Source organism: Gavia stellata, chromosome 30, assembly GCF_030936135.1.
Source record: "Gavia stellata isolate bGavSte3 chromosome 30, bGavSte3.hap2, whole genome shotgun sequence".
Classification (NCBI taxonomy): domain Eukaryota; kingdom Metazoa; phylum Chordata; class Aves; order Gaviiformes; family Gaviidae; genus Gavia; species Gavia stellata.
In genome coordinates, this window is record NC_082623.1 from 677,901 (window position 1) to 691,602 (window position 13,702).

General features: G+C 47.6%; 1 protein-coding gene across 1 annotated transcript in view; it reads left to right on the forward strand.

Annotated features, from left to right (window-relative positions):
* The first annotated feature begins 1,330 nt into the window (after window positions 1-1,330).
* Window positions 1,331-13,702, forward strand: part of KDM5B (lysine demethylase 5B) — a 58,125-nt gene continuing 45,753 nt past the window's right edge. The window contains exon 1 of the mRNA XM_059831354.1: window positions 1,331-1,468. Coding sequence (XP_059687337.1) covers window positions 1,331-1,468 — 138 coding nt within the window. The remainder of the gene's footprint in view (window positions 1,469-13,702) is intronic.

Consider the following 13,702-nt stretch of genomic DNA (forward strand, 5'->3'; position numbering starts at 1 on the left):
CTGCTGCTGCGGCGGGGCCGCCCCTCCCCCCGCCCCGAGCACCGCGGGGGGGGATGGGGGCGCCGCACCGAGCCCCCGTGGGGCGGGGGAGGCCGCCCCCCAACCCGCCCCGGTTAACGGGGGAGGGGGACCTGACCGTGCGCCCGGGGGAGCCCCGTGAATCTCCAGTGCGGGGGGAGGGGCACCTCACCGTGCTCCCTCAGGAGCGGGGGGAGCCCCCTTATCCCCGCCAACGGTGGGGGGGGCCTCCCGTGCTCCCCCAGCGCCGGCGGAGGGGCTCCCCGGTGCCCCCTGGGCGGCGGGAGGACAATGGGCCGCCCCCCCCCCCCCGCGGGACGCGGAACAAAGGGGCCGGGCCGGGCCGCCAGGGGCTCGCTCCGGCCGCCCGCGGCCGGGCCCAGACAATGCGTCCGCGCGGAGCGCCGCGGCCCCGCCCCCGCCTGTGACGCGACAGTGGCACAGCCAATGGCGGCGAGCGGAGAGGCTCTTTAAAAAAAGAAGCGCCGGCCGGCGGTGGCTGTCAGCTGTGGCGGATCCCTCCGCGCATGTAAACAGAGCTCCGAGGGGCCGCCGGCCCATGTGCCGCTCGCCGACGCTGAAGCGGCTTAACGGGCCCGGGTTGCGCTGCGGCCGCCCCGGCCCCGCCAGCGCAGAAAGAGCGGCCCCCGGGCCAGGGGCGGCCGTGCTGGGGCGCGGAGCCCGAGAGCGCAGCGCGGGGCTGAGGGGCCTCCCCGAACCAGCGGTGCTGGGGGGAGCGGCCACGAGAGAGGCCGGGCGGGCCTGAGGCCCGGGGCGAGGGGCTGCGCACAAAGGCGGCTGTGTGGGGGCCGAGGCCTGACCGGGCGCTGGTGTGCGGGGCGGACTCCCGCGGAGCCTCGGTGAGCGGCGCGCTCGAGGCCTCGCTCGCTGCCGCCGCCCCCCCCCCCCCCCCCCCGCAGCGCCGAACCTCTGCAACGGCCTCAGAGCGGCGCGCGGGTTCCAGCGCTCGCGGGGGGGAACCGTGACCGGCCCTTCCGCTCAGCGGCCAACGGGCAGACGGGAGAGCGCTGCCCGCCGACCGCCCCGGTGGTACCGGGCACTCCCCGGGGTCCGGCCCCGACGCCCCCTCACAAAGGCGCGTGACGGGGCGGGGCGGCCGCCGCCCCCTCCCCCCGCCCAGGCCGGGGCGGACTCTTTTTCTCTCGCGCTCCAGCTCCTCGCCCCCCCCACCCCCCTCCCGGCGGAGGCGCACGTCCCGTTCCAGCGGCGCTCGGCGGCCCAGCGGCTGTTGGAGGATTGTTCGGAGCGACGGCGGCGGCGGAGGGGCGGCGAGCGGCCCATGGCCCGGGCCATGGCCGAGTTCCTGCCCCCGCCCGAGTGCCCCGTCTTCGAGCCCAGCTGGGAGGAGTTCGCCGACCCCTTCGCCTTCATCCACAAGATCCGGCCCATCGCCGAGCAGACCGGCATCTGCAAGGTGCGGCCGCCGCCGGTGAGTGCCCGCATGGCGCCGCCGGGGAACGGCCTTTGTGTGGCGGCCCGGCCCGGCCCGCACCGGCGACCCCCCGCCCCTTTCCCCCCCCCCCTCACGCCGGCGGCCGCTCCGCTCCCCTCGGGCGCGCAGGTGCCCCCCCGGGCAGGTGGGGCCGGCCGGGGAGGGCAGGCGGGGCCGCCGCTCCGAAGTTTGAACGCCCCCCGGGCCGGGGACGCGGGGCTGGAGGGCGAGCGCCCGCCCGCCCCCTCCCGCAAAGTCGCTCCCAAGTCCGGAGCTGCCCGGCAGGAAAGTAGCCGGAGCGGCCGCCCGGTGCGAGCGGGGGAGCGGCTGACCCGGCCGCGCCGCGCTCCCCGCCTCGCCGGGCTCGGCCTCCCTGCCTGCCCCCGCCGCTCGGCCCCCAGAAGTTCCGAGCCGGCCGCAGCCCCGCGGCTGGAGCGGCTGCTGGGGGCGAGCGGTCCCCGTGCCGAGCCCCGGAGGAGGCAGCTGCCTGGGTGTTGCCCTCCATGTTGGCATTGTGGTGGTGTAGGGCTGGGGAGACCTCTCCTCGCCCGCCCCTGGCTCCCCGGCAGCCTCCCTCCGGCCCGGCCCCCGGTCCGGCTCAGGTTTAGGGCAGGTAACTGTTTCCTCAAGTTGAACAACACCAAACTCCGCAGCTGTGAGTTTGGCTGGTGTCTTTGCGAGCTGAATCCTAGACAGACATGGCCACCATTTTAGAATGCAATACACAGTGGGAAGAGTAATAAGCCTTCATCTTCATCACCATCATCTCGACCGATGGTGTAGTAAGCTCAGAGTTGGGGTGTGAATTCCGATTTCCTTTTGTTGGTTGACTCGGTTTACTGGGGAATACTGTGAAGATCTTAGAACCATAGTTTGTGTGGTCATAATTGTGAGTTCGTTTAAGGGGATACACGTCCGCACTGGTGAGGAGAGGGGCTCCTTCGAGTAAAAATCTAATTAACAAGCGCGTGTGAATCACCTTTATTTTGAGTGAATTGCTCTTTCTCTAAGTGGAGGGTGGTGCAAGCCTGGGGTGGTGCGGCTGGCTTGAGGTCGCTAACATGACGGCAACAACTAGAATGCTAAACAGCAACTGAGAGCCTTAAATCGCATCCAGCAAAGAGGTGAAGCCGACAAAACGTTTCTGCAGACTTAAGTTTTGTGAGTGAGACTTTGACTACACAGAAATAACGTTCAGAAACACACGCTCCTCAGTTTCATGTTTTGATCATTGCCGGGACTCCTGTTGGTAACCATCCTTTTCCTTCCAGATTAAAATAGAAGTAACTTGCTGCGTTACTATCTGAGATGATAGAAATGTTTGTAGCAGATTGGAGAGGAGGATGTTTCTGTTCTCTGGAGGATGAGTCCTGGTTTGCAGTGGTATGAACGCACACAAGAACGCTCTTGAATTTATATCTAGGTAGAATATGCCAGTGCCCCTCTTCATGCAGTGCAGCCGAACGCTGACATAGTTAAGGGGGTAAGATGGTTTTCATTATCCAGTCAACATTGAACTTGGGTCATATTTTTGAGTGGAATAATCTTCATGGGTTGTATATTGTCAACAGTATTTCAGCAACTGTGAGCACAACAGAATTTTTATGAAGGTTTTTTCTTTTGCGATTTGTTTTAAAAAATCGCACGTATGTTTCTCGGCTGCTTGTGTAAAAAGCCAAAACCTTATGATGAAGGCTTCTTGTAAGCTGTATTATCGGTTAGAGCCTCATAAATGAGTAGCTTTCCTAAGGAATGATTTACTTATTATGACTGCATTTTCAGCATACTCTCATCCTCACTTACTGAAGAGCTAATATCTGTCTGCATTTATGATCATATGTTTCACTGAACGTATTTAGAAGTAGAGTGAAAATAGTTGGAGCTGCTGAGGGCTGAACACCTAATAGTTGCATGGGGCCTGGCTTTCATGAGGGCTTAGCTACGGTGGCTCTTATCTACCCTAGATAATTACTTGGATGACTTGTGCAAGTGCAGTTGTTCGTTCACCGGCCTAGAGCATAGAGGGAGCCCTTCCAAATCTACCAGAAAAAGCCTTGAAGTTGACGTAGTTCCTGGCCTTCCTCCTGAAAACAGGAGACGCAATGAATATTCAGTTATTGTTCTTTTCTGTGTAATCGAGTGGTTTGTAATACTGCGCTACAAACTATACCGACCTTTTCACAAAATCGTATACTTTCCAACCGAATGCATTGTTTAGGGACGGCTGAGGTTTGAAGTCTTCATGCATTCAAGTGAAGCTTTTGCCTGTGTTCTTAGTCCGGTTACGTGCTGGTAAGCAGGTAGGCAGCACCATGAGCTGTCAGGATCTGGGCCGAAAAAGGAATTAAAAATTTGATTGCTGGGCTTGCATGATTTCAGCTTAAACTCTGCCGGATAATTATCAGCAGGTGAATTTGTGCTTTTGTGTCTGAACTGCAATACGGAATAATGGAGTGTGAGATTGGTGGTGCCCAACTGTAGCTTCATGATATGATTCATGAAGAAGTCCTTTCTCCGAAGTTAGCTGATGTTTCAGCACCAGACCACCAAGAGGAGAGCTCCCTGTTCTCTGAAGGACCAGGGTCATCCTTCTCGCTGGTACCTCTCTGCTAGCGTTAACCTGGGCACCAGCTAACCTTGGAGAAAACCACGTCTGTGGTGGCTTCTCTTGTGTGGTGGGTTTGGAGGACAGTGAGCTGTTCTGTGAGGGGGTTATCGAGGCATCTGGCGTACTGTAGACATCTGGGTGGAAGATGGTGGATTCTGGGTGATCGTTGCACATTCATGCGATGAAAGAACATCCAGGAATATAACAGGAGATATAGTGTCTGCATAGCAGTTTCCAATTGAGCGCTCAAAAGAAGCTTTCTTTTCGTTCCAGTTCAGTTTGTTCCAGTCATCACTGATGACTTAGTTTTGTTCTTACTTGGGTGACTCTGGGGTACTGCAATGACTGTCTTGTAGAGGGTGCGACAATAACTATATTCACCGACACTGTTTTGTCTGACATGGGAAAGCAAAGTGAAGGCTTTTTGTCAACAGCCTTGAGCGTAAGTAGACGGTCCCATTGGCAGAAAAGTGTTCAGGTGAGATACAGGTCTTTACCAGCAGTGGTTGCTTCTGGTAGTTAACGTGCTACGTAAATTAGAGATGCTTTGACTCTTTGCTGCTGAACTGAAGGCAGGGAGCTAGATGCAAAAAAGTGGATGGTGTACAACTTGTTTGCAGTCCATCGCGTGCTGTGTTGTAGTTAGGATTTTCTTCTATGAACTGAAAACATCCTTTATTATGATTTCTTTATTTAAATCGTAATCTGAAACAGTGGTTTATTCCAAAACTTGGCATGTCAAGTGGTGGCCTTATGTTCTGGAAGATTTTATGATAGCTCTGCAAATTATTGGCGGCATTTAGAGGAATGAAATGAAGTATTGCTTGAGAATAGTATCATTGTTATTTGAGGCAGGTAGTTAATAGTAATTGATGAAAGCAAACAGTCTAACAAATTTGAAGTCTAGCTTCAAGAATAAAAGGTAGAACGTAGAGCATATGATACCATTCCTGCTCCAGGTTGTTCTTGAGAATGGACTCTTCCTTCCACTTCATCATGTATTTGCTTTACCGATATGAAGAAATAGTTAATAACAATGAAAGCCTTACTTACCATATTAATTGGTTTCAAAATATACAGTATTATACAATATACTAGAAACATTGTAATTTTCCCATGACCAAACATGGAAATTGAGAAAATTCAGGCTAAATTTCGTTGCTTTAAATAACATGAGTATGGAGAAGTACAGTTAAGGCCTCCAAGTAACCTTAAGTCTGCCCTGATAAAACTAAACATTTTAAGATTAGAAAGTCTGTATTAATATAGCTGAAATCTTGAAGGAATTGACATTGACATTCTCTAAATTATTGACTCGCATTTTTCAGTAAATCCTGGAGTACTGGGAAACTTTCAAGAGGACAGGGGGAATTAACTTCATTATGGATTTAAATTCTTTACGGGTGCAGGAGTTGTTGACCACATCTCGCTCCAGGGTGGAAGAATGGCTGCTACAGTTCTGAATAGGAACTGGAAAGGTGATGGTATGGAATGCGATTGTATGAAAACTGGTGTTGCCAAATTAGTTTTATTGTTTTCTATGAGACTATGTATTTGGTTAAGTCAGTTGTGTTGTTGTGTTCTGAGATCTATAAATTAATTGAATGTGTTTCAGTATTCTAATTATAATAATTGTTATTGTGTAAAATTGGTATCATGCTGAAGGAATCAGAAATTGTTTCAACTATTAACGAGAATTTGTAATGAAGGATACGTTTCTAATGGTCTTTCAGAACCTCAAGCCAAGGGTGTCTAATTGTCATTAAAAGTCTAGAAGAACAAAAGAAATTATTTCATATAGATCGCAGGTTTACGGTGGGTAGCTCATTGTTATAGAGGGATCCCAATTGTCTAATGAACAATGGATGTTATGAAACAGTAATCACTTAAGTAGGACTCAATGTGAGGTTTTACATTTAGGAACAAAGGAGCGTAGGTCAGTCTTAGAGGAAGGAGGATTATAGAAAAGTAACTGTGGATCCTTGTGGAAGCCAGTGTAATGGTAGAGTGGACGCTTTGGCTAAACCGGTGAATGCAGCTCTTGAGGTTCGCAGTGAAAAATAGGATGATTTTACCTCTCCGGTAGCATGGGAGTAGAAAATACTGCATTCGGAGTACTGCACTCATTCAAGAATTTTAAGATTGGACAACTGGAGAGGGTACGGAGAAACGTCAAGAAAGTTCTGCACATTAAAGAATGAATTTTGAAGAATTTAACCTTAACAAAGCTTGAGTGGGGAAACCTAAAGGCTGCTGCTCCAAGGACTTATTTTCAGGACCAACGTTGATTTAAACGGTGTCTGTTCAGGCTGCTCATTCAGCTGCTTGCTTGATTTATTTTCATTTTTAGGGAGAATAAGAAAACACAAAGCAAACCAAAACCCCTTCATTAAACTATGGACTAAACAATTCACTTCTGGAGCAACTTTGTTGAGGGTTCTGGCAATCTCCCGGTGTTGGAGCTGTAAAACATACCACTGCTAAAACCCCAATTAATGCAGAGAATTGTTATACTTTGTCCTAAGCAGGAAGTTAATCGTGATGATCCCTCTGATTTGATAATGTACAGAGGCTCTCTCAGTTGATTTTATCAAAAAGAAAACAGAGAGATAACTCGATTACAATATGTAAGTGAGCTTCACAGGGAGAAAATCATAGGTACTGCGTCGTTTGTCAGTCGTGACGAGAAGCGCTTGAGCCGCGGGTTCCTGTTCCGCATAAGCCAGGTTCGTGTCAATTAGATAACAGGGCACGCATTTTAAACTGTGACAGTGATCGGCTGTTAGGAAAAGAGCGAAGGGTGGCGGTGGGTGGGTTTGCCCCTTTCTGGCACTTTGGGATCAAGAATGGGCGTTTTTTGGGGAGGAGATGTTTTAGTGCTGAGGTTCCTGTTCACATGCTGACAAATTTGTGAAGAAAAATAGATCAGTCACCGAAGCTCATTAGGAAATGTTTACTTTAAATGAAGAATTTGCTGTGTTTGGTACGGGGGTTGTACGGTGGAATTAGGTAAATTCAGAGCAGGTTATTTACCGGTCTCCTCTGATCTTTAATTATCAGGAAAATATGAAAAAGAAGTATTATTCTACCAACGGCAGGTGCCACGTGCAGCACGGCTGCGGCCACCAGCGATACGGTTTCTGCACTTCAGAAACACCGAGACATTGGAGTGTGCTTAGAGGATGATGAGAATATCCTCTCCTTGACTCGGTGTCTTCCAGTGAGGGGTTTTGAACGCTCACTCTGTTCAGCTCATTGAAAATTTAAGATGAAACAATTTAGCATGGAACTCTCAATATGGGGCAATAGTAGCAGCAGGTTTGTGGAGGTTTTGTAGGTTGGTTGGTTGGTTGTTTAACTTGAAATAAACAGTGTCAATTAGCTAAAAGCTGAAATTAGAGTTTCAGACTAAACACAACTCCCTTCCCCAGCACTGAAACTAAAGCTGCCAGTGAATGGAGATAATTTACGCCTGCGTATCCATTAGGATGTGCTTTCTCTCAAGCCCAAATTACTGGGTTATATCTGGGAGCTGCAGGGGGGAGTGCTGTGCGCACGTTCAGCAGAGCAGGGTGAGTGTTTTTAAAAGCCAGGGAGAACTTCTGGGATCATACAACCTGCCACCCTTATACGTGTCTGAGTAAATGTTCTTCACTGAAAGTAGGTGCTTTATACGTGAAAATGAACCTGAGCAGCTTGAATGGAGAGTGTTGTCGATAGCCGGGGTGGCAGACGAAGCCGCGGGGGAATCCGCGGGCAGAGGCAGAGCCCTGGTCGGCTGAGGCTCTGCGGCTGCTGACGGATGGAGCTGGCAGCGTTGTCCGTAGCTGGTCTGCTTCTGTTTTGGGATGGCTGTTAAATTCAGATCTTTTCTTAATCCAAGTTACATTGGGATTAAAATCTAGGTTTGAAAGCTGTTGGTTACAGATCTAAAGAGGGCACAGAGTGTCTCCAAAGGGCTGTGATGGGAGAGCTCCAGAAACAGTCATCTGTGCTGTCTGTGCTGCTCGCCACTTGGACATCCTCTGGGAACATACTGCAGGATCAGACCAAAGGTCCGTCTACAACATGCTGTGTCTTGAGTGAAGGTGGCAGTAGCTCTTGGGGCCTGGTGCCCTTGGACGCTGACGGCTGAGTCTGGCCCCGGTACGGATGGATGCTCTGTTCAAGGTCTAGGTCAACGCCTCTGAAGTGAATCGGGGATCTTGGATTCGCTGCCAGTGCACTGACCCAACACCCCATGCGTCTCCAGCCGTGCGTGCAGTCCTGCTGGTACATTGCTTATTCTTGCCGGGTGCTGCCAGAGCCTCTGTATCTGTTCCTTGCATGCAGTCGCCTCCATGGAGAGAAAACTGGTATCTCCTGTACGTAAACCCTGCTACCTATTTTGGGTTGATGTTCAAACCCTATGTATAGTTTCTGTCCTCTACCTTTGGGTCCCAAGGAGCCGCTGGTGCTTGAGAATCATCTCCAGTTTACCTGAGCTTTTATTTTTCTCCAAGTTTGGAGCTGGCACAGAAGCAGTGGGATCTAGAGAGGTGATTCCCATTGCAAGCTTGTCTTTGGCTGTGGTTCTCAGATGGGAAGGATTTGTGGTTGTGTTTGTTCTCCTTTGCTGGTCTGCAGTACATAACAGAGCCCAATTTGGTCGCAAATGAGAAATACTCCACCGAGGTTACATTATTGAAGAGTTCTGCTTGTAAGGTCTGTTACTGCACCCGGGGTCCCTTCTTAGCAAGGAGGAATTTGGTGGGTTTGTTGGGAAAATGACCTACACTCAAAATGACCAAGCAAGGGCCGTGTCACCACAAACGAGGTTAGCTGATGATTGGAGTTACCAACTAACCTTAGCCTTTTAACAGGGCCAGAGAGGGATTAGTTCCCGTTCAAAAGGAAGCTTTGTGGATGACCCAGTGACACTGCTGGGGCGATAAATGGTAGCGCACATCAGTTTTGCATAGATTCTGCCATTTGAGTTTCTTTTGAGTGTGTTTTTAATGTAGTCATAAAACCATGAGACTAAAAGGGACCTCCTGAGTCACCGAGTCTGCTCCTTCCCTCTCGGAGGCAGCAATCATGTAACACCTTTGCAAAGGCAAGATCATAGATCTGGGAACAAAGAATGTAGGTCACGCTCACGGGGTGGGCATCCTGGGAAGCAGTGAATTGCTGTAGTTAACTGAATGAATATGTGTTTCTTTGGCAAGAATTGCTAAGATATTCTTTTGGATCTTACTATGAGACGCTGTTGAGCAAAATAATGAAAGTGACGTCTTTTTTTGTGTCTGACATTGGAGAGATTGCAAGTAAAATGCTGCTTGCAGTTTTCAAAAGATGTTGAAAAAATAGGAGACGTTTCAGAAGAAAGCCCAAGGAAGATCTTTATTTGCAGGGCTGGAAAGCTGGTCCTGTAGAGAGAATTAAAAAGATATTTGTTTATTGAAAAATGTCTTGAAACATCGCTTCTGGGAAGCGTTCATGAATAGCTTCTTGGACAGTAAGCAAACAAGATATTTGGTTAAAAGTGAGATGGGGATAAGGGAAAAAGAAAAGTGGAAGCTAACAAACTTGTAGAACAGCTTACGAGTGACAGTGGTAATTTCTTGTTCGCTTGAATTCAAGGGAGTGGGGGTGGTTAAATTTTAATTAGAGAGTGAGTTTGGATGAGGTGCAGGGTTTACCAGCTGAAATTATACGAAGCCTGCCATCCTGTAACAATGAATCTGGGAGGAGGAACATAGGAATAGTACAGAAATAGTTCTCCTGACCATTTGTAGTTTGCATCACTACATTAATATTAATGCGATTCTTAGAGTATGTCTTCTGCACAGCTAGATTTGTCTATAAAGTTTATAGGAAAGTTTGAAATGTTGATGTTGGTCTCATTTTTTGCATGGATTTGTATTCGGGTTTATTCTGCTAGCTCTGGTTAACAAATGCACGCTAATGTAGGCAAATGATTTTGCGTATCTCTTGCAGGCTTCTAACAATCATGTATGGACAATGGCAAGCAACAAAGTCATTTCAGAGGAAGAGTCCGGGCAGTGTAAAAACTCCTGATTTTCTTAGGACATTCAGGTTTTCTTGCTTTTTGTGTATCCTTAATCTTAGTGTTTAGAGTGACTGTTGAAAGAAACTTAAATTGGTATTTTTAAACTTTTTTTTTTTTAAAAAAAGGGAAAAATCCAGACCAGTTGCTTTTGAGAACCTTGCAAGTGCACACTGGCTGGAAACGGCTGGTCTCACAGAATTCCCGGACACAAACTTAGGGAAGTGGGCCTGTAGAGTTGGTTGGTGCGTGCTCTTCTCTTCCCCAGCAAAGCTCATCATGCCATTGCAGATTTGCAGGATTAGCCTTGCCATGAAGCAGCTCCCTCCTGTGGTGCTGCTGTATTTCCAAGGTGCATAAAGGCATGTCTTTCAAAACATATGGCTCTTAATACTCCTTTTAATGAACATCATGTTTAACTTAGTAAGTTGTGCTTCAAAATGTATGCAAGCTTTTTGTTGAGTAAATAATACACCTACTAAAGACAGGTTGAAAGCATCTTGTTTAGGAATTGAGGAACTTGCCATGCCCTGGAATATAAAATGATAAATACTATTCTCATTGGTTATTTCAACTTTGAGTAGTTCGGATGCTCCAAAACAAACTGTTTGTGACTTCAAAATGAATCAGTGATAGTCAGGGTGGCCTGTCTGCTATACCTGCTGTAATTTCTCCAAATGGTGAATGGCTCTGTATCTGTAACTGTGACTAATGTCATATGAAACAGTTTGTGATAAATGGGATGTACAGTAGTGTATTTCTAAAGTCAGAAGTCTTTTTATAATAATCTAATACGACCTATTGTGTAATATATAGTATGCATTTCCCTTGGCTCTACCTGCTTAAAAATGTCAAAAACCAGAGTCAATCCAGTGTCACCTGTCATTAAGCCAATTTACCGTATTTCAACAGAAGTTCTTGCAATTACTTTCTCCTTGCTAAAAGTTAAACACTTTTAAGACTGTTGAATTTTTGTTTCTAGTTAATGGACCCATCTGCCTGATAGACTGAAAAGCTGTCTGCTGAAAGTTGTGTATGGAGTAGATCGAGTTTCCAAAGCTTCTCTTTGTAAAACAGCTGACCTTCCATCAGAGTCTTCTGGTGTGCCTGTTGTTCGTTCGGTATCCTTAAACTTAAAAACTGCAAGGTGTAGAAAATACCTCTTAGGGAAGCTTGTGTTGTCTGGAGTCACGTTACTTTTTCCGACGAACTGGATAACTAGTGCTTTGCTAGAGCAAGCGTCTTTGGTCAAAAAGGAAAGAATTTCCCAAAACATATGCCAGCCAGTAATAAATAGGAGATGTATGGAGCTAATCAGCTAATTCTGGAGTAGTGTGTTTCAGAATGCCTCATAGCGAATGAGGTATTTCTGTAAGATAATGCACATAAACTTCTTCATTCACTTTCATAAGCGGAGGGGACAAGCTTGCTTCTGCCCTGTCTGAAGACAGGAGGCTTTCTAGCAGCGGGTCTTAATTCTCTCTCTGTCCTGGGGACCTTTGGGTCTTTATTTCTTTAAGATTGAGCATGAGCTGGAACCTGTAGGAACAGGTAGGAATCCTGTTCCTCCTGTTGTGCCCCAGTGGCATGCAGGCTTTCTTCTGGGCTTCTCCCCAGAGCGGCGGACTCTGTGCCAGGGGACACGTGGCCCAACCAGAAGAGTCTCCTGCACTCTCCTCTCCCTTCTTTGGCTTTACTGACGGTCGGCCAGTACTTTATCTGCAAGTGATAGCCCTGTAGCACAGCGTCAGGCTCAGTAGCAGTGTCAGAGGTAGTGTCGTTGCCCGTGTGAGCTGAATTCTTGCTCCTGTTCTTTCTATTCCTGTTTCTTGTCCTCTGCAGATCCTTATTACAGGATCCTGTTTTAGGGTGATGCATGGCCCACCTGGCAACAGCCTTGGCTTATTACTTAGCTAAGCACTCAGTCAGCACATGCTTCTTTGTTTTAATTTACTCTCTCAGCCTAAGCAAAGCACTTAGGATCTTACAGTTCTCCCTTCGGCAATGTCCCCAGCATGTCCCAAGGGTGTTGTGTGTCATTACCGCTGTGTGTCCTCTCCTGGTTTGGTTGCCTGCTGTCTGTCTCTCTCTCTTCGTGCACAGAGCAAACTCCAGACTTGTGCCTAATGATGTAACCAGCTGGTTCAACTTGAAAGTCAGATTTGTTGTGTTGAAGTACAACACTTCAAATCTTGCCCTAAATGTTCCCAGTCATGTTTCTCATCTTACAGTTTGGGGACCATGAATGATTTGCCAGATATCAGAACATTACAAAAGAATGTCAAACATTTTCTTCGTCAGACTTGCTATTTTCATTGCATTTGGTGTTCTGGCAAACAAAAATATAGGGTTAATTTTATTTAGTTGTTTAAAAACATCATGCTGTTGGACATCAGTCTTAGTCCTGCCGTTAAAAGAATAAAAATGATTGAGAACCATGTCTCAAGTTGAGGATTGGTTGAGGATTGACCATCCTCTTGATAATTTGTGATCTTGATCCTCCTGTTGTCATCTAACTTCCAGCTCAAATTTTAATTTCAACCTTGCCAAGTGTTGATGTGCTGAAACTGCCTTGTAGGATCAAAAAACTTCAGAGGTCTGGATTAGTCAAAGTATGTATGATTGATAAAACACGTAGATTGGCGTCCCTCTTTGCTCTTCAGGTTTTCTGCGCTCTCGGGGACTCTTGCGTCCCTTCTCTCTAGTTGGTTCTGCCGTGGGCTTGCTCTAGTGACAAGATGGGGTTGTCACAATACAGAATTGAGCCTGGGTGTTTGTACTTAAGATAATTGCTCTGCAAATCCTTTATGGTTGTTTTTGACACTAATTTTCATATTAAGTATGCTAAAATAATAAATACTCTGCTTGTGATGCTGGTTTTACTTTAGTTGCCTTTAGTCTGCAGGCGTTGAGTAAATGTCGTTCTTTTTCCTGGTAGAAAGCTCTTGTCTTACTCCTCTATCAGTAGCTCGCATGCGCGTTACCTTCATTCTGTAATTAGTGATAATAAGATAGCTTTATATGTAATAAATTACTGTCAAGTTTAAATCAAATCTAATTTGGTTTAGGGAAGCTGTGTATTGCCAAACCAACTGCATGTGATAGATGTCAGAGATCTAAAAGATAAAATTGCTTTATAGTTATATTTATAAGTAACACTACCAGTTGCAGGTATTTTGTCAAAGTAATAATAATCTTTTTTTAACTGGTCATATTCCAGCTGTTCTGGAATGTTTGCAGACAAGGAGTTAAGAAAATAAGCTTTTATTTCTGTTTTTTAGTGCAGCTGCTATTTTTTTGGAGACCAGCATTTATGAGTGCTAACTGCTGCATTTGTCCTTCATGAGCATTTAAAGTCTCTGCTATCAAATGTTAGTCTTCCCGATTGAGGCAGGCCTTACAGTTAGGATCATGGTTTGCAAAACTTCACGTTGTTCTGTGTTTTGCGTGGTAACAACACTGAATTTGCTAATAGAAGTGACGTCCTGTCTCAGAGTTGTAACTGAGCGTCTGTTCCTGCTGTTTAAAGCGCTGGGTGGGTTTGGCACCGCGGCCGCACTTCCCAGGGAGTTCT